Here is a 27,549-nt window from a genome sequence, read left to right on the forward strand (position 1 = left end):
GCACTGGTGTGTGCCAAGACAATGAAGAACAGATGGCTAAATAAATTAGATTACATTTTGATCTCAGAGGCTAACAAGACAAACATGAGGATAGGTAGAAAAGTTGTTTTCTTCTTCTATGATGTCCACCATAAACACCAGTCATTGGTAAAGTTTAATTGATTTTAAAAAGAGAAAAAAACTTCAATGTAAGTGCTGGTTTATCTAAAAATATAAAAGAAACACTTCCAAGTGCTATAAAATGCTTTATTACAAAATTGCGAACAATGCTTAAGCAAACTGATCATCAGACCCATTTAAACCCATCCAAGTTGCATAATTTTAAAGAGGTTTGCATAGAGCATCATTTCACCTTTAGTAAAAGTCATGAATTAGGTTTAGCTTTAAAGAAAATTTCTGTACAATATCAGTTGCAAACTCTGTTTATCTTGCAAGGCACCGAGTTGGTATTAGATATCTAAAGGACACTTAACATAAAGGTCTTCGATATTATAAAGTATCCACTGTCATTGCCACGAAGGGTGGTCGTTTCCATTTAGTGTATTAAACAAGTAGAGACAAATGTGAATGAAGGTTTATCAGCTGGAAACACCATCTCATCTCAAAGTTCTGCTTTTTCCCTTGACAGCAAGGAGTGTGTGATTCTTACATAACAAACATGATTGTGCACAACAAAGTATGTGATGATTACAAAAAAAAACCCAAAAAACTGTGCTTTTAGCCTAATAGTCTCAGAAAAGCCTGCCTTTTTCACATCTAATCTCAATGCAATGTTGAAAATATCTAAACTGAATGAAAGAATCAAATGCAAACTTGAAGGCTTTTTCTGCTTGCAACTGAAATTTTCACAAGTTTCTATTTAACTTGTCAGGAAAAACTGATAAGAGACAACAAAACCTTCAAAGATAATGGTAAAATATCTTTGGCAGAACTTATTAAAGAAAAAAAAAAAAAGAGTGCTACAACTGCATTACAGTATTAAAGAACAGTGTTTATCTTTCACTTATACAGAATATTGTAAACAGCTGTAAAAGCACTGTATATATTCTATGTGTGCTGAGCAAAGGCTGTCGCTGTATTTGTAACAACTTCTCAAGTTAATGTGCTTTTCATAGCAAAGGTGAACAAAATTATTGTGATAATAAAATAATCAGTACAAAGATATAAAAATGTCTCAAAGAAATGTTGTAATCTAAGTTTAACTTAATGTGATCTGGATCCCAAAAAAAAAAAAAAAAAAACCAGGAACAATTATCCAAAATCTAAACTCTGATCAAAATATATATACTCCTGGGATTTGTCTTTTTAAGTTTTAAAATATATTTTTACATACTTCCCAGTATTATTTTAACCTATAACTCACACACAGTCCCTTCATTTACATTCTACCACAACAGCAACCACTACAGACAGGACATGGGAATAATAAGAGAAACTTTGCCCATATAAAGATGTGGGGCTCTAACATAACATCTGTCTGCCCATTCAGTGCCCTCTTGGACAGCTGGACAGAACCAGCATGAAGCGGAGTACCAGCAGTCCTTCTCTTACTGGTACCAGGGGGTCTTTCTAACCCAGTGGAGGGTGAAGCCTGCATCTGTCCGGATCTTAATGGAAGCTGCCTCTGCCTCTCTTACAGTCTCCTTCACGGACTGCATGAGGTTCTGAGCATTGTGGACCAACATCTCAGTTGCCTGCCATACAAGGAAGTAAGATTATTGCAAAAATGAGGGAGACTTGGAAGTCTCTTTTTTTAATTTCTGTTAGAAAATCAAAAGAAGAAAAGAAATGCATTCACCTGCTCTGACTCCTCTTCGCTGATGTTAGTACGGCCCAACATGGTGGCCTTGACGGTGGACAGGATTTTCAGCTGAGTGCTGATGGTGGGAATGCGCTCACACACCTGAAATGGGGTTGGTGAGATAGAGGAGTTAAAAGAAATAACAGAGTTTGTCTACAGTTTAAAAGCTTCTGTAAAACAATCAGCTGAAGACTGCGCTGACCTGGAGCAGGTTGGTCCGGATACGTTTGTCAGTACACTGCTTGGCAACCTCCTTAGCCAGCCGAGTGACCTCATCAGAAGCCTTCGCGATATCTTTGGCACACTGAATGAGGGCACGCTTGTTTCCACTGCCTCCACGCACCAGACGTGACATCTCCGCCATGAGTAGGGCCATTCGTTTGGCGGCACCAATGATGTCATTTCCCTAAAACGCAAAGCAAAACATAGTCAATATGAACAAAAGAAAAAAAAAAAAAAAAGACAATCCATCAAATTGCCCATCCCTCCCAGTTTATAAAAAGGTACATCTGAAAATGGACACTTCAAAAACAAGATAATGGTAGGCACAATACCTACCAGTCAATAGCATGTAACCCATAAAAATTGCAATAAAAGTCCAATTAAAAAAAAAAAAAAAAAGAAGTCTTTATTAGTCCCTTTAACAGAATGTATGTTTGGGATACTTACCATTTATTATCATGTGATAAGTCAAAAATACAGTAAATAGTTTGTCCCACAGGGTTTTGAGCAAAGTTTGTTCCATAAAGTGATCCCAAATGTCAAAGAAACTGTATCATATGTCACACTGGATTCTTATGGGTTAAAATAGTGACAGAGATGCAACATGTGGAAATATGGAAAAAGAAGTGTAGCAAGTCGTGTATGAAAAGTAAATTAATGAATTGACACCCAAAGGTTTTTGGGTTTTTTGTTTTTTTTTTTAGAAGGAACAGGGAAATTACTTTCAAACAAAAGTAGTTGAATTGATTTCTAATTGTATTTTCAAGATCATTAACATTTAACATGCTAACTGTGGCCTGTCTACTTCAGGTAACAAGAATCTTTTTGTTATGCATTTTTACGTGACCAGATCACACGAGTATCAGATGTAAGTGGTGTCTCAGTGTAACTTACTTTGCTGGACCATTTGCGTGCTTCATCGTGAAGCTGCCTGGCTGCCACCATCATGGGTTCATTAACCATGTCGCCAGCTTTCTGCTCTGGGAACTCCTCATCTTTCTCTTCAGGGGGAGGAGGCCGAGGGGGAGGAACCTCACCCTCGGGAAGAGGTGGCTTCGGAGGTGCTGCTTCATCATTAAGCTAAAAAGACAAAATATTTTGACAATCAAAATGAAAAACCAAAACACTTGATTGATTTGTCATATTCAAAGTCACTTTGATGAAGAACTTACAGTGAGATGGTCGAGTTCAGGAGGTGGTGGCGGGAAGTCTGGCTCTTGGGGCTGGAAGGCCTCCCTTACTTTTGCCACAGCACCAAGAATCTTATAACCTGAGTCCAGAAAGCCTTTCTGAAGATCTGGCAATGAAAAAAAAAAAAAAAAAAGTGCATGCCCACTAATTAGGAGGCTCTGCGCACAAATCCAAATCCTAGATCTTGTTGGCAACATCCACTTACTTGGATCCTGGATGTTTCCAGCCACTGCCTTGGCATTCATTACCATCGGGGAGATGGTCTGGCTTAGTTCATCAGATGCAGCCTTCACCACTTCCCTGAATTTGGGGTCCTCAGAATTCTCCACCTCTCGTTTTGCCACCAGGAGGATACGATTGGCTCTGCGAGCGATGCTGGTGGCACCAGCTACCAGCATCTGAGGCTGATGATTCACCATGGCCACACGGCATTTATCCAGGTCCTTCTTTATGGCCTCCTCTGAGGCATCCAACAGGGATTTGGTATCAATAGCCTCATCCACCAAGCCTGAATATCCATAGGAAACCGTCAGGATGTACACTTCGAGGTCTGAAACAGTGTTAATCAGTAGCTTTGTGATCCCTTACCTGTCATTTTCTCCACATTGTCAATCCACTGATTCTTCATGGTCTCAAAATGTTCATATGCAGCTTGGTTGCCAGGGTTTCTCAGCAGGATACGGGCAGCAGATACCACCTACAAAATAATTCCAGTCTTAGTCTACTCACAGCTAGACTTGGCTCAAGAAGTGAATCACAGTCTGAGGTGCAGACACAAACAGAAACAGACTGAGACCTGCAACTACAACGTACTTGCGGTGTTAAGTCTCTTGTCGACTTGACGGCTGCCTGGATTCCCTCCACTGTGCTTTTGTTAGCGGTGCCAACAGCAGCTGCCTTCTCTGCTGTGGCGCCAAGCTTATTGGCATGGTTTTCAAAGTTGGAAGCTCTATCCTCAAATACCTACACATGATCAAGAAAAAGCAATTATCCTACAGAGTTGATTGGAACAATACAACACATAGTAAAGAAGAATGTAGTGAGATCACAGCGAGAAGCAGATATTGTACAACTGACCTCATCTCTATTGGGAGCATCAAGAGGAGCAGTTGCAGCCACTGCCAGTAACTTTATGGGGGTGGTTGTGTCACTGAATATGTCAGACACTTCCTGAGTCATTGCTTCTTGCATCTTTCCTTTCAGTTCCTAAAAAGGAGGAAGAATAGCAGCTTTCAGCCTTCTGGAGCCTTACAGAGCTTCCACAAAAACTAAACTTTAATACACCTTAGTAAAGGAAAAGTTAGTTTATAATCAGGGTTGCAAACAAAATTATTAGAGGTCTATCCAATATTTACCATTATCTTTAAAATATAAATAACCCTGTGAACAAAAAGGCAGTCACTGTTTTTTGATCTGCTTCCAAGAAATAGCACAATACATTTCCGGCTAGCTAATTTTCATTCATATTCGTTTTGTTGAATTGTTCTGTGCCCATCAAATCCAACAGACAGTTTAATTTTTGAGCATTAACTAACAATGTCACCAGTGTGTAAACTTGGTAGTTGAGGTTTCCTTTTTATACATTGTCATTGTTGAGGATGAACACTTATACCATACAGCGTAGCAGTAAGAATATATCAATGATTGTAGACTCAAGAGGTTCTACATTCAAGTACAAATTTAACCATATAATACCATCATATAAATTAATCAGCAGAAATAATTTGTTACCTTAATTCTGTATAATAATATATGAAGAAATAGTGGACTTTGTATTTTTATCATTATTTATTTTATTTTTGCCATGATAATCTTTTTTTTTTTTTTTTAAATCATCTTGTAGCAGGACCTGTTATAATTGTGTGTTATGGATACACTAATAGAGCTGTGGCATAATTCTTTTACGACAACTAACCAGCAGAGGGGGCTGCTTTATTGGGCCCATGATTCTGACCCCAAACAGTGAATCTACAGGCCTCAATGAGAATGATCTCAGAGTGGTGCAAACTTACTTTTAAGGCCTCCTGGAGCTGCTGAGCAATCGCACGTGCCTGAGGGGAGTCCCCTTCACCGCGGGCGGCCAGATCAGCCAGCTGGGCCATGAGCTGCTCCACCTGTTCACATTTCCCCAGCAGCTCCTGCCTGTATGGGCCTGGCAGAGCGTTGGCCAGCCTGTGGCCCTCTGCCACCAGGCCACGGATGGCTGCCTGCCCTAAAAACACACACATATACTTACATATTAGGATTCATGCAAAAAAAATTTTTTTTTGCTTTTGTATACAGTGTCAAAAATAGTTACTTTAATTTCACTGATTCTGTTTGCTTTTCTTACTTTTTATTTTTATTTATGGCCATGCATAATCATGAGGGCTGGAACCGTACAATTAATTAAAAACTGGCTTTTTGGTGCCAGTTTATGACTTGATCTGAAAACTGATTTTAAACTCAGTTTAATTTAACTTCAAACCAAATGAGTGAGAAAAGCTATTTCTGTTGACCAATTGACTTGTTTGTAGATTTGCCAGAATTCATCCATCAGTGATCATCTTCTTTATTTTATAATCAAGTAACAGTAGGCCAGGGTTAAAGTTTCTGATCATGCAAATAACTATCTTCTCATTGTTTACTTGGTAGTTTTGTTTGGTGGTGTCATGCATAAACCCCATATATACACAGTAGATATTTCTCTGTAACCACACATGGTATCCCTAAAGCAGCCAACCTCCAGCACAACTGTAAACATGCAAGATGCTGTCCAGGTTGTTGTGGAGTTATGCCAAACCAGAGAATATAACACAACAAGGCTGGGACAACATGTTCCTAAAGTGTCTGGTATGTGCAATCAAGCCACAGGAGCAGTGGAAGGAATGTGAGGGACTATGAGAAGACGACAGAGAGACAAAGAATTTGGAAAGGATGGAAACCAGACTCACCCACACCACTATCATCCATGGTGGGATTGTCAATCCAGCGCTGCGCCTGCTCAATCTTCCCCTCTAAGTTAACAGCTGCCTTTGCAGGCCTGCTGTTGGCCACAGCCTTGTTGGTCTTGGATTGTAAGTTCTGCAGGGCTGTTGCTATCTGTTTGGCCAAAGCTCTGGCCTCAGGAGTGTCACCTTTACCCCTATAAGGAATAAAAAACAACTTCATTTATCACACATAAGAGGTGAAATGAGGTCTATATAACTATTAGCCAGCACAATATCAGGCTGGCATTTTACTCAGAATCAGAGGATCTGCAAAAAGTGCAATTTCAGTTCCATTTTTCATCCATAGATCATTTCATTTCAATCCTCTCAAAATTTTCTCTGAAAACAAGGCATGCCTGCATTTGTGACCTTTTGTGGGTTTTTTTCCTTCTCTGATGAAAAGAGAAATCTCAGTTAAAACTAGCATGACTGCACAAGTTTTGTTTTTTGTTCTTTTTTTCCACACATATGTAACTATAGTTTCCTTATAACAGGTAAATACTTGAACTTTGACGTTACCAGTACTAAAACTGAAGAACTAAGTTATGTCACCTAAGCAAATGTAACAGTGAAAACATATCAACTGGGTTTTATTGAGATTGTGGGCAATAAATCTAAGATCTGACCTCAAACCCAGCATGATTTGGACTCGTACCACAAGCAGTCATCAACTTACTGTCTTCTGAGATCAGATAGCTTCGCAGTCATGGCAGCCAGCTCTCCAATGGAGCGTAAAATGTCTTCCCTTTCTTTGGGATCCTCACACATGTCAGCAATCTTTCTGGCCTCAGTGAGCAGAGCCTTAATATTTTCTTCTCCTTCTGGACCGCCATTTGGATCTGCGAGCCAGTTCTGCAGAAGCACAAAAATGTACACAAAGGCTGAACAAAGAGGTGCATAAGTAAGTAAAACACTAGAAAATGTTACTTTAAATATAAGCTTTCTAGTTGTCAACAAAGCTCAAAGGACTCACTTGTGCAGCATCAATTTTTTTAGCGATGGCTTGCTTCGAGTTAGTCATGGCCTCCAGTTTGCGAGCAGCATTTTCCACTTTACCCGTGAGCACATCGAGCCCCTGGGAAACCTGCTGTGCCTTCTGCATTGCAGCTGGGGATGTGCCTTGACCTCTGTGTATGAAGAAAGAAAACATATGGTTACCATAAGGCATTTGTAGCTTACGTTTAACATTGTTTTTAACTGTTTTGTAACTATTTTTTACAGTTCTTCTAACTATTGGAGCAAACCCTGCTTCTGTTTTGTACCTTCACTGCAGAATTTTAGATGATAAAAACCTCTCATAGGACTTTTTAACCCCTACTTCCCAACACGAAATCCCCCCATAGAGCCCCCAAAACTATAATACAAGTTTAAAATGCAACATCACTGTGCCTTTAGAAGTTGTGACCTGCTGATTTGGCTTTTTTTATACTTAAAAGTTTAGGCATTACATTACTGGTTAAGAACAGCACTCCCTAACATATTATCTCCCCCTCTAGAGAAGTATCAGGTTCCTAAATAAGACATTAAATAAGGGATGGAAGTAGATTATACATACACCAAACAGCTGCTGTTAATCTAGTGTGACTCAGGGACTCTTGAGTAAATCAGATTTCATAAAGAAGAAATAACACTTCTACTCTTACACATGATAATCCCCTCTAATATACTTACTGTATGGCCCTACTAACCCTACAGGGATGGAAAAGGAGACTGCAGTATGAAAGGATAATTTATTAAGAAAACAACCAATGAAAATGTTTTTCTAATCAACTATGTAGTAAAAAATATCAACTGTGTGAAATAAATGACCTTGTCCTGACCAAAAATAATTAAAAAAAAAAAGATATTAAATAAGACAAAATTAAGTAGTGTATGTTATACCTGGCCCTTATTTCAGACACCTGGTCAGTCATCTGGCCCAGAGTCTTGGCCGTACCAAGGATATCTCTGCGTTCCTTTCCAGCACAAAGTTCACCAACTTTACCAGCTTCATCCAGAATCTGCCGGATGGCCTGTTCGCCTGCATCTCCTGGAGGTAAAACGACTGAAGTCAGGAATGCCAGTAATTTTTCTCAATTAAATTAAGTCGTCAACCAGAGGACGTGACCAGCAGCAGGAGAAACAGTTTAATACAGCAGCACCCCCCCCCCATTACCTGGTTGAGCATTTGGATCCCTCAGCCAGTTCTTAGCTTGAGCCATCTTGGAATCAATAAGACCCAGAGCCCTCTTCATTGCTTCTGTGTCCTTTGGGTTAGAAGGGACAGAATAAATCTGTAGCTTACACTGGGTCATTACAATTAAAATGATTGATGAACACTATTTTATGACATCATGCAGACATTCTTTCCCTCGATAAACATTTGTTCATGGAAAGCTTCATTTCTAGTCAATACTTCTGGTACACAGCTTCTTTGCTCATAAGAAAATAAAATAAAAAAAACCTTATTAAAGCTGAGCTTTGAGAGTGTCTTTTATTCCATCATTCATAACTTATCATGCACCTATTATTTTTTGGGGAGAACAAAAAAAAACATTTATCTCTTTTTATCACCCTGCTTAAATCTCAGTGTTAAGCTATATCAGTACAATAAATGTGTACAAATTCATACGCAGCACAGCTAACATCTGTTAGGCACCAAAACACAAAGCACACTTTTTCCATCAGTCTTTATTGTGGTCAATACTGAGTGTGTCATGCAAAAGCCAAACACCTCTCCATTGTATCTCATTCTGAGCAAATGGAAATACAACAACATATCCAAGAGTGACCCAAGTCTCATGGAACAGAAGGCTGAAGTACAGATCAGAGGAATGAAAGGTTAAGTTTGTGTATTTCCTACAGAACAAAAACAGAAACACAGAGCACAAGTGGTTTTTTTTGTTTTGTTTTAGTGCTGAGTTTTAAAGCAAATTAAGCTGTAGATTTTTTTTTTTTAAGAATGCCATAAACTACACTGCTCAAAAAATAAAGGGAACACCTAAACAACACAATGCAACTCCAAGTCAACCACACTTCTGTGAAATGGAACTGTCCACTGTCCACAAGAAACACTGATTGACAATCAGTTCCACATGCTGTTGTGCAAATGGGATAGACAACAGGTGAAAATTATAGGCAACTGGCAAGACACACCCAATAAAGAAATGGTTCTGCAGGTGGTGACCACAGACCACTTCTCAGTTCCGATGCTTTCTGGCTGATGGTTTGGTCACTTTTGAATGCTGGCGGTGCTTTCGCTCTAGTGGTAGTATGAGACGGAGTCTTCAACCCACACAAGTGGCTCAGGTAGTGCAGCTCATCCAGGATTGTACATCAATGCGAGCTGTGGCAAGAAGGTTTGCTGTGTCTGTCAGCGTAGTGTCCAGTGCATGGAGGCGCTACCAGGAGACAGGCCAGTACATGAGACGTAGAGGAGGCCCTGGGAGGGGAACAACCCAGCAGCAGGACGGCTACCACCTTCTTTGTGCAAGGAGGAACAGTAGGAGAACGGCCAGAGCTCTGCAAAATAAGCTCCAGTGGGCCACAAATGTGCATGGGTCTGCTCAAACAGTCAGAAACAGACTCCATGAGGGTGGCATGAGGACCCAATGTCCACAGGTGGGGGTTGTGCTTACAGACCAACACCGTGCAGGATGTTTGGGATTTGCCAGAGAACACCAAGATTGGTAAATTCGCCACTGGCGCCCTGTGCTCTTCACAGATGAAAGCAGGTTCACACTGAGCACATGTGACAGACGTGACAGAGTCTGGAGACGCCGTGGAGAACGTTCTGCCGGCAACATCCTCCAGCATGACCGGTTTGGCAGTGGGTCAGTAATGGTGTGGGTAGGAATTTCTTTGGAGGGCTGCACAGCCCTCCATGTGCTCGCCAGAGGTAGCCTGACTGCCATTAGGTACCGAGATGAGATCCTCAGACCCTTTGTGGGACCATATGCTGGTGCGGTTGGCCCTGGGTTCCTCCTAATGCAAGACAATGCTAGACCTCATGTGGCTGGAGTGTGTCAGCAGTTCCTGCAACACGAAGGCATTGATGTTATGGACTGGCCTGCCCGTTCCTCAGACCTGAATCCAATTGAGCACATCTGGGACATCATGTCTCGCTCCATCCACCTATGCCAATTTGCACCACAGACTGTCCATGAGTTGGCTGATGCTTTAGTCCAGGTCTGGGAGGAGATCCCTCAGGAGAACATCCACCGCCTCATCAGGAGCGTGCCCAGGCGTTGTAGGGAGGTCATACAGGCACGTGGAGGCCACACACACTACTGAACCTCATTTTGACTTGTTTAAAGGACGTTACATCAATGTTGGATCAGCCTGTCGTGTGTTTTTCCACTTTAATTTTTAGTATAACTCTAAATCCAGACCTCAATGGGTTGATACATTTGATTTTCATTGATAATTTTGTGTGATTTTGTTGTCAGCACATTCAACTATTGAAAGATCAAAGTATTAAACATATTTCATTCATTAAGATCTACAACATGTTAGTTTGGTCTTCCCTTTATTTGTTTGAGCAGTGTATATTTCTAGCCATTACAGTTTAGCCCTGAATAAAAAAAAGTGGTTTTTGTGGGTGTGTGTGGTGTGAGACTGCTATATAGTTAAGGATGGGGGGAAAAAAAGAAAAAACACAGGAAGACAAAGGTATGAAGTGACGTCAATTGTAGTTTACTGCTCAAACACACTCAACATGCAGCTGCTATTCTGTTAAAATCCTGTATAAGCGTGGAGAAAACCAGTAACGTGACAGACAGTATAAGAAAATTTCTTCAAAACTAAAAACATTCACTTAATTCATTTAAAGCCTACAGTCACACAGAACGATATGAAAAGTCTAGCAATGATGCGATTTGTTGAATTGTGGGACCAGTTCAGTGTTCAATAAAACAGTGATTTGTGAGAAAACGAGACAATTGTTGGATAAAACAGAACGTTAGTCATTCACACAGCCAAATCCATATCAGAATTCTATGTGCTCTCCTCCATCAGAAAAAACTTGATGCACATGAAAGCAAACAATGAACCTTCAGAGAATTCTCCGTAATGTCACCAAAATCAATATCTGATGAGTCAGGTTGATCAATAACCCAACTAGCCAAGGTTATAATGAGGATTAAATGTCATAGGAGGGGGACACACAGATGTTGATACAATGTCATGTGATGAAGCAAAAGAAATCCAAAAAACAACACACATCATGGATGCCAGCAATCCAACCTGCTTTAAAAAGAATAAATGAGCATCATTCCTCTGGTAAACACTCTACTAACCGTCAATTCAACTTCAAATATCTCTCAAAACTGAGGAGCACACAACAGCACAACAAAGCACAATGCAAAACACTCGTCTCTCAGACATGCTGCTGCCCAACCAGCATCATGAGCATCAGAAGTAAAGCTTACCTTCTACAGGGGGTGAAGGGAGAACAAAAGGGTAAAAAGAAAGGAAGAACGACATAAATACAAACATTCAACGACACATACCAACTAATAGCAACTACAACAATAACAAAAAAAAAAGAATGAATGATTAAAAGGGTGTCAACAAAAACAGATGTGGCTCAGGCAAGAAATATTTTATATCACTGAAGGACAGGAAAGAAAAATGGACCATGCAAAGCTGAAAAACAAAGAGGACGGCCAGACTGGCCACCTACACAGATACAAAGTTCAGATATGTCTACTTTAGAACACCTGCATGTTAGCTTAAATACGGCAAAAACATTATTCATACCCATCGAGGCTGCAAAAAGGTTACTAATTGAGATTATTATTAGTGCATCAAATTTCAAGACTGGAGCTGCATCAAAAGTAGCAAAGGACTTTGGGATTCAATTAATATGGGACAAGAAGTAGTATTTTGTAGCCATTACACACCAGATAAAAAGCTTTAGATCTGTCAGTGTTGAGCAAAATGATCAGAAGAAAAAGTTGGTTCAGACAGAAACCATAAAACAGTTATTCTTCCAGGGGTTCATTTTACACATCAAGAATTTTTTTAATTTTTTAAAGTTAAAATTTCTACTTATATGTACTGAATGAACTACTATAAACCAAACCAAATCAGACTTTTTGTTAGCTGTAGTATTTAGCAATGTATGTTGTGTTTTAAATGCTGACCTGTTTAATCTTAAACTGATCTTTGTAATGGGGGGGAAGGGGGTTCTTGCACACACCTTGTTAGCCCATGCGTCTTCATCCCAGGATGTAAGCTGCAGCACTCTGATGATCTCATTTATCTCTGCACTCATCTTTTCAAAAGTGAAGTTACGGTTCTTCAAGGCCTCTTCCACACCTTGGCTGCCAGATGTTTTGGTTGTTACAAATATTTTAATACCTGAAATATAAAACAAAATTCACCATAAAATAATTTATACATAGATTACAATTCTCCTGCAGCTCCTGTATTCAATCAATTTCACAGATAAAAGAAAGATACATGAAGGAGTCTTCCAACTATGATGGGGATGTGTGATTACCTGAGATGAGGATGGGTAGCAGTTCTTTGACTGTGTTCATTGAGTTAACCAACATCACGCGATGCTCCTGATGTGTGAGCTCCTGCTGTCTCTCATCAATCATCTTTGCCATTTTTGTCATACCTGAAAACAAGCAACAAAAATATGTAAACCAAAATCTTCAGTACGATTCATCACACTTCTTTGTTTATTGTAAAAGGAGTTTGATTATGAATATTACCTTACATTACTCAATAAATATGTTTGTTTTTAAAATTTGTTTGCATTTTATATTCAACACTTTTATTTGTGAGCATTTTTATTACATGTAAGCCACTTTAAAAAAAAACAAAAAAAAAAAACTAAAGGTTAACTTCTGATTCTGCAAACAATCTGATCAAAATCATATTCTCAGGTAATGTCAAGTCAGGATTTGCCACTGCAGTCTCAGCGCTGTATCAGCAAACTGACCTGGTCCCAGGTTCTTTGTGTATGTGATCAAGTCCTCCATTGACTCCACCACCTCAGCTACAGTCAGGTACTCCAGAATGCCTTTGCATACACGGATTATTCTGCGGACCTACAATAATGATTGGACAGAATGACAACATAAGCTAATTCAAAGACAATGCATTCCCATTGAGAAGTGATTACACAACGACCCCACCACCACCACCCCATTCCCTATAATTACACATTGATAATGCTGCCAAGTGAAATTCCAGCCTCTTCACCCTGCTTCACTCGTGCTTTATGCAAACTGCTGGAGTCACCACTTCACTACAGAGAGATCCCTGAGCTGCATTGAAAAACATGATGGCACTGCTGACTGATGACTCCTGCTGACCACTGCAGACATGTCGGGATGCCTGATATGTGCTTCCAGAACGCTGATCTGCAATTTCTTCCTATCCCAGAGCGGCAAAGCAGGATAGGTCTGATAGATGACACCCCTGACTGATTGAAGATTTAGGAAGTGTTTGTACATGAAATATACCTCTCAATTTTTCTTCTAGGCACTGCAGTGCTCAGGGGGATGAGGAGGGCAGGAATCGATTCTGGTTTTTACCACAAGAGGTTGTGACACTTAAGTATCCATTAACATGTCACTGAAGCCCTTTGACCTCAGCTCACTTGGTTATTTCACCATCATCAAATTCAGAAATGTGTCAGAGAAGCACATCCAATAAAAATGAGGAAATCACTCAGTGTTACGGGACACTGTCAACAGTGATTAATATCTTATTCCTGTAACAAAGTTCTTTTCAAAATAAAACTTCATTATTAAGCAAATATATTTCTGCAGTTTAACACAGATTACAAAATAAAAGAAATGAATGAATAAATACCTCTGCCTCATCAAAGGTCAGAAGCAGGTCAGAGGTCCCAGACAAGATGCCCCGAGAGCCATCGATGAGGTAATCCCGAGCAGGAACAGAATATGGATCAGCTTTCAGCATGGAGGCAGCCTGCACTAGCTTCGTGCATGCATTCTCCACTCTGTAAAAAGCAGATGCTGATCAGTTTGAATACCAATTTAAGAAAAAGAAAACAAAAAAATAAAAAGTCATACTGATGATGGATAACCCTTTAGACAAAAGGTAGACATAAGGGTAAACAGCAAATTACTTTCAGCAAAGGTGTATGGAAAAGCTTTGAGATTGATGAAATGTTACACAAATTTTACTTTGCTTTAGTTGGTTCTCGTGTGTGTTTATTCATATATTACACTATGTCAAAGCAAACTGATGAATCCCAGATTTTATACTCTCATAACATTTCTACAAAATATGCCAAAGGCTACCAAAGCAATTTTACACTTTAAGGTAAATCTGGTTTGACACTTATGTAAATCGGAGGCTAATAAGAACCTGAAAATATATAAATCTAAAGAATCATCATCTGACTAATCCCTTTACAAACTTTCAAATTGATAAAAGCTCAATTATCATGCAAACAGCTTACTCTAAACTTGCACTCCTAAGACTACTGGCTATACATTTCTTTCTCTACAACACGTCTCAACATTTAACTTGCACCGTTCACACAGCTTGTGTGATCATGTACAAGGCAGGAGTCATTTCATGTCTCAACATTTTTTTAGCAAATGAACAACACTGAAGTTTATAGCGTTTTTCTATTTTTATGTGAAAATAAATCCAGAGCTGTCTGCCATCACTAAACACATTAATACATACACTTTTTAATCTGTTCTAAAGTTGCTTCGGACTCTTGAAACCAAAACACATCAAAAGAGATTTTATTCTGGAGTTTTCAATTTAAAAAAAAAAATGCAATAGAAATTAACTTAAAAATGGATGGGCCACTTTATTTCATTTTTTTTTTCCAACTGTATCTTGACAGAAGGGAATGACAAAGCAATCTGGATCTAATTTCAAAATCATGAGGAATGGAGCGAATCTGTGGTAAGGGCAACAAATAAATAAAGCTGGCTTGATTCTGACTTGAAGCCTTTTTTCACAGCTGCATTTATCCCTCCTTTTACAAAAGAAACGGTTAGTCTTCTTTCGCAGGACACGTTGGCTCTACTGACTAGCTGCAGTCCAGTTTAACTCCAGCTTCCACGGAAAGATAAATGATTGATATGGATGCCTCCTGGGTGCGATGCACTCAATGATCTTAAGAGCAGCTAAATCTGCAGGCTCAGCCAGTGTCATACATGCTACCTGCATGAATATCAACAGCCAATCTGTGCATGGAAACAGGCAACAAGCCATGGACTAACATGTGTTCCAGTTCCCACAATATGCAGACTTCCAACTTATGGCTAAGGGCTAATTACTGGAATGAGAAATCATTATCATCATACAATTTTAAAGGGTTGTAAAGGATTGAACCAGAAAGAGCACAATTTCTATTCTTCTGAAGAATGAATGCTACTTTAAAGACAAAACAGAGAAATTAATGTGTGCTCATGATACTGAGGTCAGTCGCGTCCTTCTGCGTGCACTACAGTGAAACAGCCATGCAATAACCGGACCCTGGCAGACACTATATTTAGTGAAGGAGATGCATTCCAGCTCATGTGCTGATGGATGACGACAGGGTGACGATCTGACTTTGAGGCGCCAAATGTGTCGAGCCTAATGACCTGTGCCTGCCAATGCGTTTCATCCCCGACCTTGGGAGCTCCCTGAGGCCTCCACCCCACCAACCCTTGACAGCAGTCTTTCATGTGATCAGAATCAGTGAAAGACTAATACTGACAACAGCTTAACCAAGGGAAATGATTTAGGTAATGTGTTTCCCTTTTCTATACAAGCAGGATTTTTTTTTTCTTCACTTTTTATTCCAACAAGCGCAAAAAGCAGCAGCCAGTGACTTCGACAGCTCAGCTCCTAAAGTGTAGAGGGACTCCTCCCAGATCAAAAAAAAATATTTCTGTTACACCGAAGCAAGACTCTGAGGCACTTAGCATGCCATGTCTGACCTTTGCCTGGACACAACCAGCCATTACTGCAACAGATAAAGAGAGAAAGAGAGCCAAAAGAGACTAGTGGGTTCCACACTGTAGACATGAGGTTACTTAATGTTATGTTTAAGATGTTTGTCATAGTATGAATTTGAGGTGTTTGAGGGGACACCCTGTTGCTTACTTGATAAAAGCTGGTGGCATATCCCTTTTCATGATCTGGTCCTCTGTGGTTTGTACAGTCTCCTTTCCAACCTGGAAAATACAGATGTTCCCCTTAGTCAACACAAAGCCAATACAGTTCAATGACATTTAGGTACATCAAAAACAAAATAGCCAACATTTAAATTAAGAAACACAGGAGCACACTACGAACAAGAAAATTTAATCTTTATTGATTATAGCCACTACCTGTACATGATTTTTTTTTTTTTTCTTTACTACACATAATCGACTCTGCACTTTGATAGCAAGTTAATTTCACATAAACCGTTTTCTACAGCTGACATCACGGTCTCATGATTCGGTATTCTTGATCTATTCTGGTGCCACATGAGGCCAGAGCCTGTCAAGGTATGAGATGAAAGGTTTGGCTGAACACCCTGTGCAGGTCATTGGTAGCTGATTGTCTCAACACAGATGGAGCTAAACTGCTTTACATCATTGAGAGTCAAAAGAGAAATGAAAAAGGGAAGTGTGGCAAGACATATGTTTGATAAAGTCCATCCATACTGCAATACTTAAAATTAAAAGTATAGAGAGATGACCTTTGCCTTTTATTGTGCAAATTTCAGGAGATATCTGAGTGTGCTCTTTCACAGGCACACTCCATTCCTAAGAATATTGATGACTCATGTTGGCCAGCAAACTTTAATCAGGCCACCGATAATATTCCTGTCTGGAAAACTGGTACTACCTTCAGTATTTGGTAGTCTAAACTGTTTAAATATCGACATAACAAAAGTAATAAAGTCATTTTATATCATTTTGAAAGGTGTTTCATGTTACTTCTTTATCAAAGACAAGCCAACTAGTTGTCATGTTTAGAAATTTGCATCTAGAGAAGGAAAACAAGAAGCAGGACACACCCTCAAATCTGGTGACTGTATCATAAATCAGAGATTTGATCAGTCAACACTCCACTATATTTAAGATAACAGATCACAGTTTTGTCACTGTAATCTTTCAAATATTGATATATTCTTCAGGCGAGTGCTTTTTATTTACTTAAAACATCTAAAATACAGAACTAAACACTACATTAGTCCTCTAAGGAACTTTTGCCTTTAAGCATGCAGTTTTCCAAGACGATGTCCGGTTACTTGCAGCAGGGAACCATTATTTCAACAAGGCAGCTGCTGGGGGGAAGCCAGGCCTCAGTACAGTCATAATGCACAAAGCAGCTGAACGCCTCGTCTCCTTCACATGCCAAAATGACTCACATCCCCCAACATGACCTCAGCTTTTTAGGGAGACACTACTCATCCACACTGCGCTGCCATGGCTGACAGATCACATGCATGCATGCATGCATGCATACATACTGGAGCAGTGATAACAATGATTGAGGCTGCATTTTATCAAAGAGACAACTTTTGTTCTTTTACATATTAAATATTTTGATGAAAAAACCACACTATCATATACTAAATATAGACCTATGTATCTAGAGCTTTGCCATCTGCTTGTTTTTTTTGGTTATTGAAGATGCAGTTTTGACAAGGGTGAAATTCCCAGCGAGCTTGTTAACTTGGCAGGATACATGCAGTCGCACGGCCATTCCAACTGGTCGATGTGGGTGCAGTAACGGAGCACAGCACACATACATTTCACACTCTCTTTTCACTGGGCCTAAGGGACTATAAGTAACACCAGGGTTATAAATAAGGGCCAGAGGTTATGCCAAACTAAAACTTAAGCTTAGCTGGAAAAGTTATCCAATTTAGAGGGAAATGCTGGTGTGCATAAGCCACGCTGATTCCCCACCCAGTGAGTAGCTCTGAAGGGAAGCCATAAACAGCTAAAGTTGTCCTGGCCTACTGAACTTTTTACTTTGGGTTCCAAAACAGCCTCCCTTTGTTGGAATATTTTTAGAATCTTTTCCTTTCTTTGGGAAACTGCCTGTTAATGGAATTTGGGTGTAAATTTCCTTCAGGATGAAATTCCAGTCTTATAAAACAAGATTAAAATGACAGAAGAGTTGCTTTCACTGAAACAACTTCAAGATTCACTAATTTGATGAAGGCAGCATAACATGACCACTTTCTATAGCAAGTTCAACACAGACATAAAAGTTCTCATTATAATTACCTGTTGGTGTCCAGTCTGTACTGAGAACAGACTGGTCTACATAATGTCTGGGTTACATATTGTTAGTGGCAAAAAAAAAAAAAGTGTTTTAAGATGTTGAATCCTGCAGCTTGTGATGCTGATTTTCTCTTTTTCCCCCAACTTTCATAAATAAAATGGCAATATGAAGAGATTACATTTCTTCTGAAATGAAATTGGTGATATTAAACTAAAAGCAAGAGGAAATAACCATTTGACCTCAGAAATCAAGGACCTTATCTTCATGCTAAACTGCCTTTTGTGCCTGAGTAAACGCAGAATGGACTGTTGAGAAAACACTGATGTTTATACAAGATGAAGTCAAGTTCAGACATAACCAAAACCAAACACAGGAGAAGAAACAGAACTGCTGAACTAAAATTATATGAAAAGCCAGAGGCTTCTCGCTGCTTATAGGCTGCATTTAACAAGCTGTGAATCAAATTTTCCCCTAAGCATCATACAGGATTCTCTACAACCTTGTAAATACGAGGCTGGGGGTGTAATCAACAGATCATTGCTATTTTCCTTTTCCTCCTTCCTTGCTGAGCCTCTTCCTGTTGTCTGCAGAAGTAATCCAAGTAATTTTCTGTAAAAATAGAACTGTGACCCCAGTTTATAGCTGTTGTCGAGCAGTGTGTGATGCCTTGCCTGTTTTTAAACTATTTTGAGCTCCGGTCCTGATTTTGGGACAACGTGCAAATGATGCCAACGTTAACAGACTTTGTAGCGTCAGCTGCAAGGTGACATTTCAACATTGCATAGAACATCTTAATATGTCACATTACCAACAACCCAAACCAAAGCTATTTCAGATCATTGGCTGATAATGAAGACGGCAAACAGGAAGAGGGGAAAAGAGGAAGAGAGGAGGCGAGCAAAACCACAACAAATATTTGCTCTGTTAGGAACGTCTGAACAACTATATTAGGAAAGCACCTGTTCTTTTTAAAGTTTTTTTTTTTTTTTTTTTAATCTTTCACAGATTCAGTGTCATCTTCCTCCAAGCTGTTTTACAGTCCTGTTGGCTCTGAGTCTCATTTACTATTTGTGCCTGGAGTGGAAACACTGACAGTTCTTTTACCATCCAAAGAGCACCATGCACAAACCCTGTGTTGTGAAGTAGTTTGATAAAGTGGTTGCTTCTTTAGAACAGACTTAGCTTTGTTGGCAGCAACCCATCCCTCTACCAGGGGAAGAAAAGCCTCTCTGAAAGCCTCAAGGCTGACAAGACAGAGCCTGCCTTTCACATATTGGGCAGTTTTAGCACAATGATGTAATAGTCATGGTGACCACAAAGATCTATGGTGGCGAAAGTCTGGCAAAGCACCGACATGTCTGCCCTCAAAATAAACTGCATTATACTACCCCTGAGTTGTACTTCCTCACACTTACAGGACACTGATTCCCATAATAGGTGACTTTGCATTGCAATCAAATGATGGTGCTGTTACCCAATAGCTAGCTGTGATTGATGCTCTCAAAAGCAGCAAGTTCTGCGTTCTATGATATAGAATATCGATTGACTTCAGAGGAGATTTTGCAAAGAAGCTCAATGCTGTTGCAACGCATCTATCAACTGGTGTCAAACATTATTTATTAATCTGGTTCAGGGAGTAGTTACACTTGGTGTGTCCAAGGTGATGAAGAACACAAATCAAACGGCGGGGGTAAAACAGCTCCTGCAGCTAGGGAGAATATAACACAAGAATCTATATCATGTTGCCAAGCAGCTCATGCAATGCTCGTGAGGAGTAGCACTCACCAGCAGTCTCTGTATAAAAGAGTGAATCAATACAATACTGGCTATAAAGTCACTTGTGACTTTCCACGTAGGGAAGCATGCAGTTTAAGCTAGACAATAAGAGACCATCAAGAACAGCGTAGCTAAAGGGTATGTGCACACATTTTTCACTCCCTGTTTTCTGTCTGGCTGTGACTTTGTGTTTTACAACATTATAACAGAAGCACTATTCAATCACTGGGAAAAAAGTGGAAAGAAATTATCTCTAAATTATGACCACCATCAATATATATAAGAGAGACCACGTTGGTTATCTACTATGTTCACTCAGACCTCAAGTACAGTTTTTGCACTACTGTGATGAAGGAAATTAAGGAAAACTGGTAGAAGTACGAGTGACTATTTTTGCCATAATTGTACAGACCAAATTATTTATATGGATATTGTCTTAATAAGAAAACAATACTAGTAAATAACATTTCTATCCCATCACAAACTGTCAGTCTGAGTTTACACTTTCAAATCACTGTCAGAAAACAGAAACTGGATAACTTCCAGCTCAAAACTGAAAACAAACAGGTACAGCAAACACAGGTCATAGTCAAATATATATCACATTTCTGTATGTATGATGTACAGTTTTCATCCAAAATAAATAATAGTACAAACATGTACAGATCAGCTTGGGGAAGTCTGAGCTGCAGCTAAAGAACATATTTATTTTTTATTTAAGGTTATTATTATTTAACTACCTTTTAAATCTTAGGTTTTCAATACATTTTTCACCAACACTGAATTTTGGATGCATTTCAAAAGACCTAAAAACTTTTGAGTTCCCTGTTTGTTTTTAGCTAAAGTACAACCTGTTGGACTGTATTTGTAGCTAAACTTATAAATGCACTTGCATTTCAGGATCAGTAGTTATGACTCCACTTTCTTGCTTTTGAAATTTGGGAACTTGCTGTTACCACTGCTAGGTTCCCTAGGGTTTCACCACCTCTTAATATTGTGAATTTTTGTGTGTACACATCACTTTGGCAGTCAAAATGGTGTGATGTAACACGCCAACATGCTATAACACAACAAAAGCATTGTGAAAGAGTGTTTCTCAGTCAGTAGTATTGATTTCAAACTTCAATGAAGGAGTTGAGCTCAAATATAACCAGGAAAAGTCCTGACATCCTGCTGGCACATGTAATGCAAGTTTCTAGTTTAAAAGTATTGCCATGTTTGATTGCACAACAGTCTTCAGATATACTCTGCAGCTATCGACAGCCCATAACCAAAACAGAGGGGTTTCCTGTGACCCATGCACTTGTTCCAAGTAGAGCAGACAGCTGCCGGATCTTCCCAGCTTCATTTCCTGCGTTTTCTCATCAACTCCTACCTTTACATCCTTCTATCCGGAATAATTTTCATCACATGGAACGGGAAAAACAATTACTACAGGCACTGTATGAATCCTCAGCAGAGCAATACATTTCTGTGGCGATTAAATGACCTCCTATTTGAAACAACCCAAACATTTCACACTCAGTAATCCCTGGATTGCTTCCAAGTTGAAATCATGAAATGGTAAACAGCATGAAATGGTTTCCCTTGCCGAATGGCAGGAAGCCTGAGTACCAGTTCATAGGAACTACTTTCTTTTGTATGCCTTTAAAGCACTCAAGTTAATGGATATATGTTTCCTTTCAGCAAAAGGGCAGCAGAACTTGTTGATTATAATTACTATTCCAAGACTTCATTGAACAGAGACTAAAAAATAAATACTAAATACTAAAATAATTTCTCTATCTTCTTTTTTTCTCAACAGAAAACCAAAAATGTTATGTTTAGACCAGCAAGTTTGTCTATTAACACCAAGACTACAACTGAGCCCACTTTGTTGTAACCACCGTATTTTGGTGTTGCATAAAACACAGCCAATCAATCAACCAAACTTAAGAATCTACAAGTCATGTGACTTGCAAAAACTTGAAGAGAAAAATCAGCCTGTCCAGCATCAATGAAATTCTTCTTTTTATCCCCCGCTGAAAAAATAGGAACTAGAAAAACAAGTAAGTGCAGGTTCTTCATACATAGAAGTGTCTGTAAACTAAACTCTAAAGGCTGATTGCTGATACTGGCAAGAATGTTGCTCTATCATTTTTCTAGTAGGAAACCATTTAAACCTTAAAAATCACTCCATATAAAAACAACACTTCAGCTATAACTGGGTTGGATTTCACTGCCATCTCGTAAAACCACAAAAGCGCCTCAAAAACTGAATTTGCATAAAGTCTGTGCCCCTGCAAGTTTTTGAAACAGCTATCTGAATAGTGTTTCTCTTCCGTTATGTCGTTGCTGCACAAGGCATTTGAGCAATAGGCATAAGTCTTCCTTAATTTACAAGGTTCTCACACAGCAACCTCTCACATAGCTGACCACATCCTTCAAGAAACACACACAGATATCACAAACGCATCAGAATCTGACCTTCTTCCTGTCAGCTTAACATGAGTTTTTAACCTGATAAGCTTGTTAATTGATAATCTTTTCAGTTTTTGTTGCCAATGAATGCCCAAATTTAGCCCTCCCCCCACCCCATCTGAGCTGGGGCACACTCTGCCTTGTTGGGAATTCTTCACATTCTTCCTTAATTGAGGTCTCTCCTATTGTCTCAATTAAAAATAAGTCAGATACGCTGTGCAAGACTGAAAGGACGTGGTTAAACACACATCTACGTTGTCATGACACATATTCAGTGCTGGGTCATGGCTGCACTTTAATCTCTGTGCATCTGGAATAATAAGATTAAGCTATTTCAAGTGAATAGCTGAAAAGATCTGCACAGTTGCAGTTGATGTTCTGAGACAGCTTCATGCATCTGAGAAAATCCTGGTACGTCATGTTCCTTCTACGTCTGGATATAGATAAAAACCTTTTGCAAACATCTGACATGTTCAAGTGTGTAATTTGGCAGGTAATTTGAAGCCCACTTCTGCTCAGATCATCACAAATGTACGTTATTCACACTTCTAGCTTTACATATCTTCAGCAGAATTCATGAAACAGGAAAACCTGTAAAACATGTGGCTTTTCTGTGAAACAAAGATTTTTCAAACCTTTTCTGTGACAAAATTCTTGTCAGAAAACATTTAGAAAAAATGTAGTTAATGTAAAAAAAAAAAAAAAAAAGAATTTTAAAAGATTTTTTACTATAAGCAACACACACATTTTAACTTGCTTACAACAGGAAAAATTGACAAAGTAGACCACAAAGTTTATGGAAACAATTAAAACTTGCATGTGGAAAAATGACAACATCTTGACATCAATCTTTAGTTACAGGATAAATGAAAGATTAAAGCCATGTAGTGCATTTGTTCTCATGCTTAAGCACTGCAATGTATGACTCATGGGACTGAAACCAGAATAAATTACATCTGATTCTTAACGGCAATGATCTCATAACACCATCCATGTTGTAATGTTTCTATAGTAACTGGAAATAATTACAGGCTTGTCTTCTTATCCATGCCACTGTAAGAAACATCTGATTATAATTCTAAATGTCCAGAGAGCCTGGATTATTTCATCCCCAGTTGAAAACTCTTTCATGTGTGAGGACATCCTGGCAGAAACTGTATTTATGCTAAATTAAACAGATAAAATGTAACATTTCCTATTTAAATGTCACAACTAGTGACCCACTCGGTGGCTGCATAGTAAACATTGATATTTAGAATACAAAAAAAGAAAAAAGAAAAATCAGTTTTCACCCATTTACACATGTTTTAAATTTAATGTCGTTTAGTCATCATTATTTTTAATTTTATGTACACTAACAGTCAAAAGTTCAGACAAATTTTACTGTTAGATTATAGATGGAAAAGTGTGACCTTTTAACGGGTACTGTAACTTTACTTTTAGGAGGTGAATTGGGAGTTTTCTGATCTGAAACTAGCAGAGAAAGTTCTCAGTTAAAACATGATGTCAAAAATAAACAGCGCATACCATTTAAGTATCTCCCTTTAATGCCCAACAGAGGAAGGAAGTCTAGTGGGAGCAGATATAGTTAAAGGACAATATAGAGTGAAGACCTGAAGTCTGAGAGTGGGCACTGAAAGAAAAACAAAGCCACAGAATATCGCAAACAAGCTTGAAGTGCAAGCAAATGGTAGGCAGTCCTTCTAAATGAAACATTCCTTTGCTGTCGCCAGAGTAATTGTCCAAATTTATCACCCAACAACTGCCAAGGGGATCCAGGCTCGACAACACTGACTCAGTGAACAACACCATCAGCATGTATAACTTTATTAAGTATGTGCCATTTTCCTTTCTTCGCATGCAAGAGTATTTGACAATTTGTCCATATCTCATGTCTTTCTTTTAAGAAAACTGTTATGCATTGGTTTGTGCTCCCAGATAAAACTTGCTGAAATGCATTGTCATTTCCTAACATTGCTATGATAACCACAGCACGCTTCTGGAGAATACCATTGTGGCCAGATTATTTTAGGCTCTAAATATACTCTAAACCACAGTTCCTCTTGACAAAGGGGTGTGTGTAAATTTTGTTTTGAAAAAATTGCATGGAAATTTATAATTAATAGGCTCTCAGACATTTTAATTGCAGGGTGGGTAAAAGAAATATCATGGGCACTAAACTAGTTCTAATAATATATTTTGTGCTTTAAGATACAGTAAAGGACATTACAACATCACATCTGTAAAGGAGATTCAAGTTTTGGGTCAATTTACTTGATTGCTTGTTTGCAGATTCCCAAAAAGGATCTGAAAATGTTAATGTTAAAATAGATGGTTCTTGGTTTACTAGCAGAAGTAAAAGAGGGAAAAAAAGGAACAATATGGGTTTTTTTTAAAAAAAGAAATAATTTATAGAGCATTACTCTAACTGAAACTGAGCAGTGGATATCCTTTAATGAAAAAAAAAAAAAAAACAGAAATGTTTCCCCGTGATCAATGAGCTAATTTAGATCAGTGATCTGCATTTGCTACATCTGATTCAATGTCAAAATGACAAAAGTACTAAAAAATTCAAACCACATTTCTCAAGGTGAGAAAATATACAGATCTGATGAAATGACCAATCAATCAAAATAGGATATGTAATTAAATATAACCATACATCCATAGTGAAACCAACATTATACAGTCTCTGTGCATAAGTCCTTTTGAATTACATGAACAGTATTGGAAGTTGATAGTGATACAATGTTCAAAGAATACCTCAGGATTTCTATTTGGTGCAGGCTTTGTGGTTTACTATGATTAAAATCATTTATATTAGGGTACCATACTGTTCTGTGGCAGCTTAAATTCAATTCAATTTATTTGTATAGCGCCACTTCACAACAATGTTGTCACAGGGCACTTTACATACACGAATCAACATACACATCATTTCAAGCCAATTCATACATAGCCTATAATTATGTTCATAATTACCACAATTACCTGGCAAATTTCCAAACTCATTCAAACATCTGTTTGGAGACAATAACTGATGGTTTTCCTGTTGTGTGAAAGTTTTACTTTTATAAACTCATCTTATTTCACTGTAGACTGCCCCTGTACCCCACACAATGCAGCAGTGCCTACGTCAGGCTATGGCAGCCTTCCTCATAGGAGGCAGGGCATACTTTCAAGGGGAAAAGGGCGTAACTGCCCTTTGCCCCAAGACGATCTACTTCAAGAAACTTTGATATCATACACGCATCTTATCTGCCATTAAATACACCACAAAGAGACATTTAAATTGGATAATGAGAAGTGGAGTTTTGTGTCTTTACGTGCAAGTGTGTTTATTCGAGAGTGAACAATGTGGGACAAAGCGACAGGTAGGCTACAACACCCACCGAGGTTAGCCGGACTGGACCAGACAGTTTCACAAGGGGGGGAAGTTACTCACCCGAACAAGGTTGCTAACAGCCGCCTGTACCGCAGCTACCGGTGCCGAGAGATCTGGTATAGCTTTCCCGTCAACTTCACCTTCTTCGTGCATTATCACCAGATGGGATATTTGCTGAGCCACCGGCTCCAGGATACTTTCTATCGTCTTCGTGTGAAAAACCGGCATTGTAACAGTTTAAGATTGCTATCCAAGGGAAAAAAATCAACCACCTAAGGAAGTTTATCCAAAAACTCCCACTAGAAGAGCTAAAAAAAAACAAACAAACAATCCCAACAACTCTTCTTGCAGGGACAGTATGAAGATTTCAAAGCGTCCCGTGAAACCATCAACGTGAAAAACTCCCAGAGAGCGAGCGCGAGCAACCTAAACGTCAAACAACTTGGGTCACCCTGTGACCAATCAGCGAGCGAGAAGATAAGAATTGTCGCATCTAATTGGTTAGTTGGAGTGCCACTCAGCATCGGCACCTCCCGCTTCGACACTGGTGAGCTTGCTAGAGATTCGAGTGCTCCCTAAATTACGTAATAGATCCACATGTCCTAAAAAGGGAAATGCATGTCTACTGATCGAGAAGTCAGGAATTCCAGTCGCTGTAAATGAAATAATGAGTAAAGTTCTTCTTTTAGGACTTCCTACGCAACATGGAAGTTGACTCACGAGGAATGAAGTTACAGAAAAAGGCACGACTCTAGTCATTATTCATAACTTAATCATCCAATAGAAAAAAACATACATTTTCCACAATGTTTGTGGAATTTTTTTCAATTCCTTTTCTTTTCCAACCTCCTGAAATAAAAACATTTGAGGACTGAAAACCAAATGCCAAGCAAGCCAGCTAAGGAATTCCCACAGAATCCCAAGAGAGTCTTCCAGGCTGCAGCCCATTGCCTAAAAAGGAAGGGTTGAAAAAGAAAGAATCAAGGAAGTTACTCAGTCTGAACCCTTGTGTAAACATATGAGAGTGACAAGGTTTCATTTTCTGTAAGGCAGCTATCATACTAAATGTCAAAGGATAACTGTGAGATTTCAACATTTTTTTTGCTATGTGTTGACTTACACTCACACAGATTTCAATAACTTTTCCTTTAATTGCCATTGTTGTTTTTGTTGCTGTTTTTAGATCATTTAAATCTAGACAGATTGGCAATATCAGCAAACACACTGCATGCTGCAGATCCCAAAGTAATTTAAATGCACTGTCTTGCAGAGTCCATCCTGAATATAGACATCAAAGATGGCTTGCTGTTTTCTTAGCTCTCCAGTTACTGACAAGGTCATCCCATGTGTCCACATTGGAATGTGGAGCGCTATTCAAGATGGGTGGGCTACAACTTCCCTACTGTCTTACTCCCTTATTGATAAGACAATGTGACAGGTTCCTGCTGCTGCAGAAAGGAGTTGCAGGAAGTGCAAAATATAACCCGAGAAAGAGTTGTTTCGTGGATTTTCTGTTTAAGGCAATATCCATTCTTATATAT

The 27,549-nt window shown here is 39.0% G+C and overlaps 1 protein-coding gene across 2 annotated transcripts; it reads right to left on the bottom strand.

Annotated features, from left to right (window-relative positions):
* Positions 1-238: 238 nt before the first annotated feature.
* LOC306771721 (vinculin) lies at positions 239-26,428 on the bottom strand. 2 transcript variants are annotated; one of them, XM_079261008.1, is made up of 21 exons: positions 26,069-26,428; positions 16,264-16,334; positions 13,996-14,146; positions 13,118-13,226; positions 12,668-12,790; positions 12,365-12,525; positions 8,339-8,429; positions 8,065-8,212; positions 7,157-7,310; positions 6,860-7,035; positions 6,148-6,338; positions 5,227-5,426; positions 4,292-4,420; positions 4,028-4,177; positions 3,803-3,911; positions 3,420-3,722; positions 3,196-3,320; positions 2,918-3,103; positions 2,004-2,207; positions 1,799-1,903; positions 239-1,694 (listed from the first exon to the last, which is right to left on the bottom strand). In XM_079261008.1, exons 1-21 carry the CDS (start codon positions 26,234-26,236, stop codon positions 1,548-1,550), a joined length of 3,201 nt encoding a protein of 1,066 aa, XP_079117134.1. In that variant the 5' UTR covers positions 26,237-26,428; the 3' UTR covers positions 239-1,547. The 2 variants fall into 2 exon arrangements, with proteins under 2 accessions (XP_079117134.1, XP_079117133.1); XM_079261007.1 differs by having other exon boundaries at positions 8,339-8,432.
* Between the last annotated feature and the right edge of the window lie 1,121 nt (positions 26,429-27,549).

The sequence above is a fragment of the Telmatherina bonti genome, assembly GCF_933228915.1.
Source record: "Telmatherina bonti genome assembly, chromosome: 21".
Taxonomy (NCBI): Eukaryota; Metazoa; Chordata; class Actinopteri; order Atheriniformes; family Telmatherinidae; genus Telmatherina; species Telmatherina bonti.

What these genes read in the sequence shown, in the direction of transcription:
- LOC306771721 (XM_079261007.1), bottom strand. Translation starts at nt 26,236, where the DNA reads ATGCCGGTTTTTCACACGAAGACGATAGAAAGTATCCTGGAGCCGGTG. An exon ending in CATGGATGATAGTGGTGTGG is followed by an intron (nt 5,427 to 6,147) that starts GTGAGTCTGGTT and finishes GTGTGTTTTTAG; the next exon opens with GGCAGGCAGCCATCCGTGGC. An exon ending in TGGAAACATCCAGGATCCAA is followed by an intron (nt 3,321 to 3,419) that starts GTAAGTGGATGT and finishes TTTCATTGCCAG; the next exon opens with ATCTTCAGAAAGGCTTTCTG.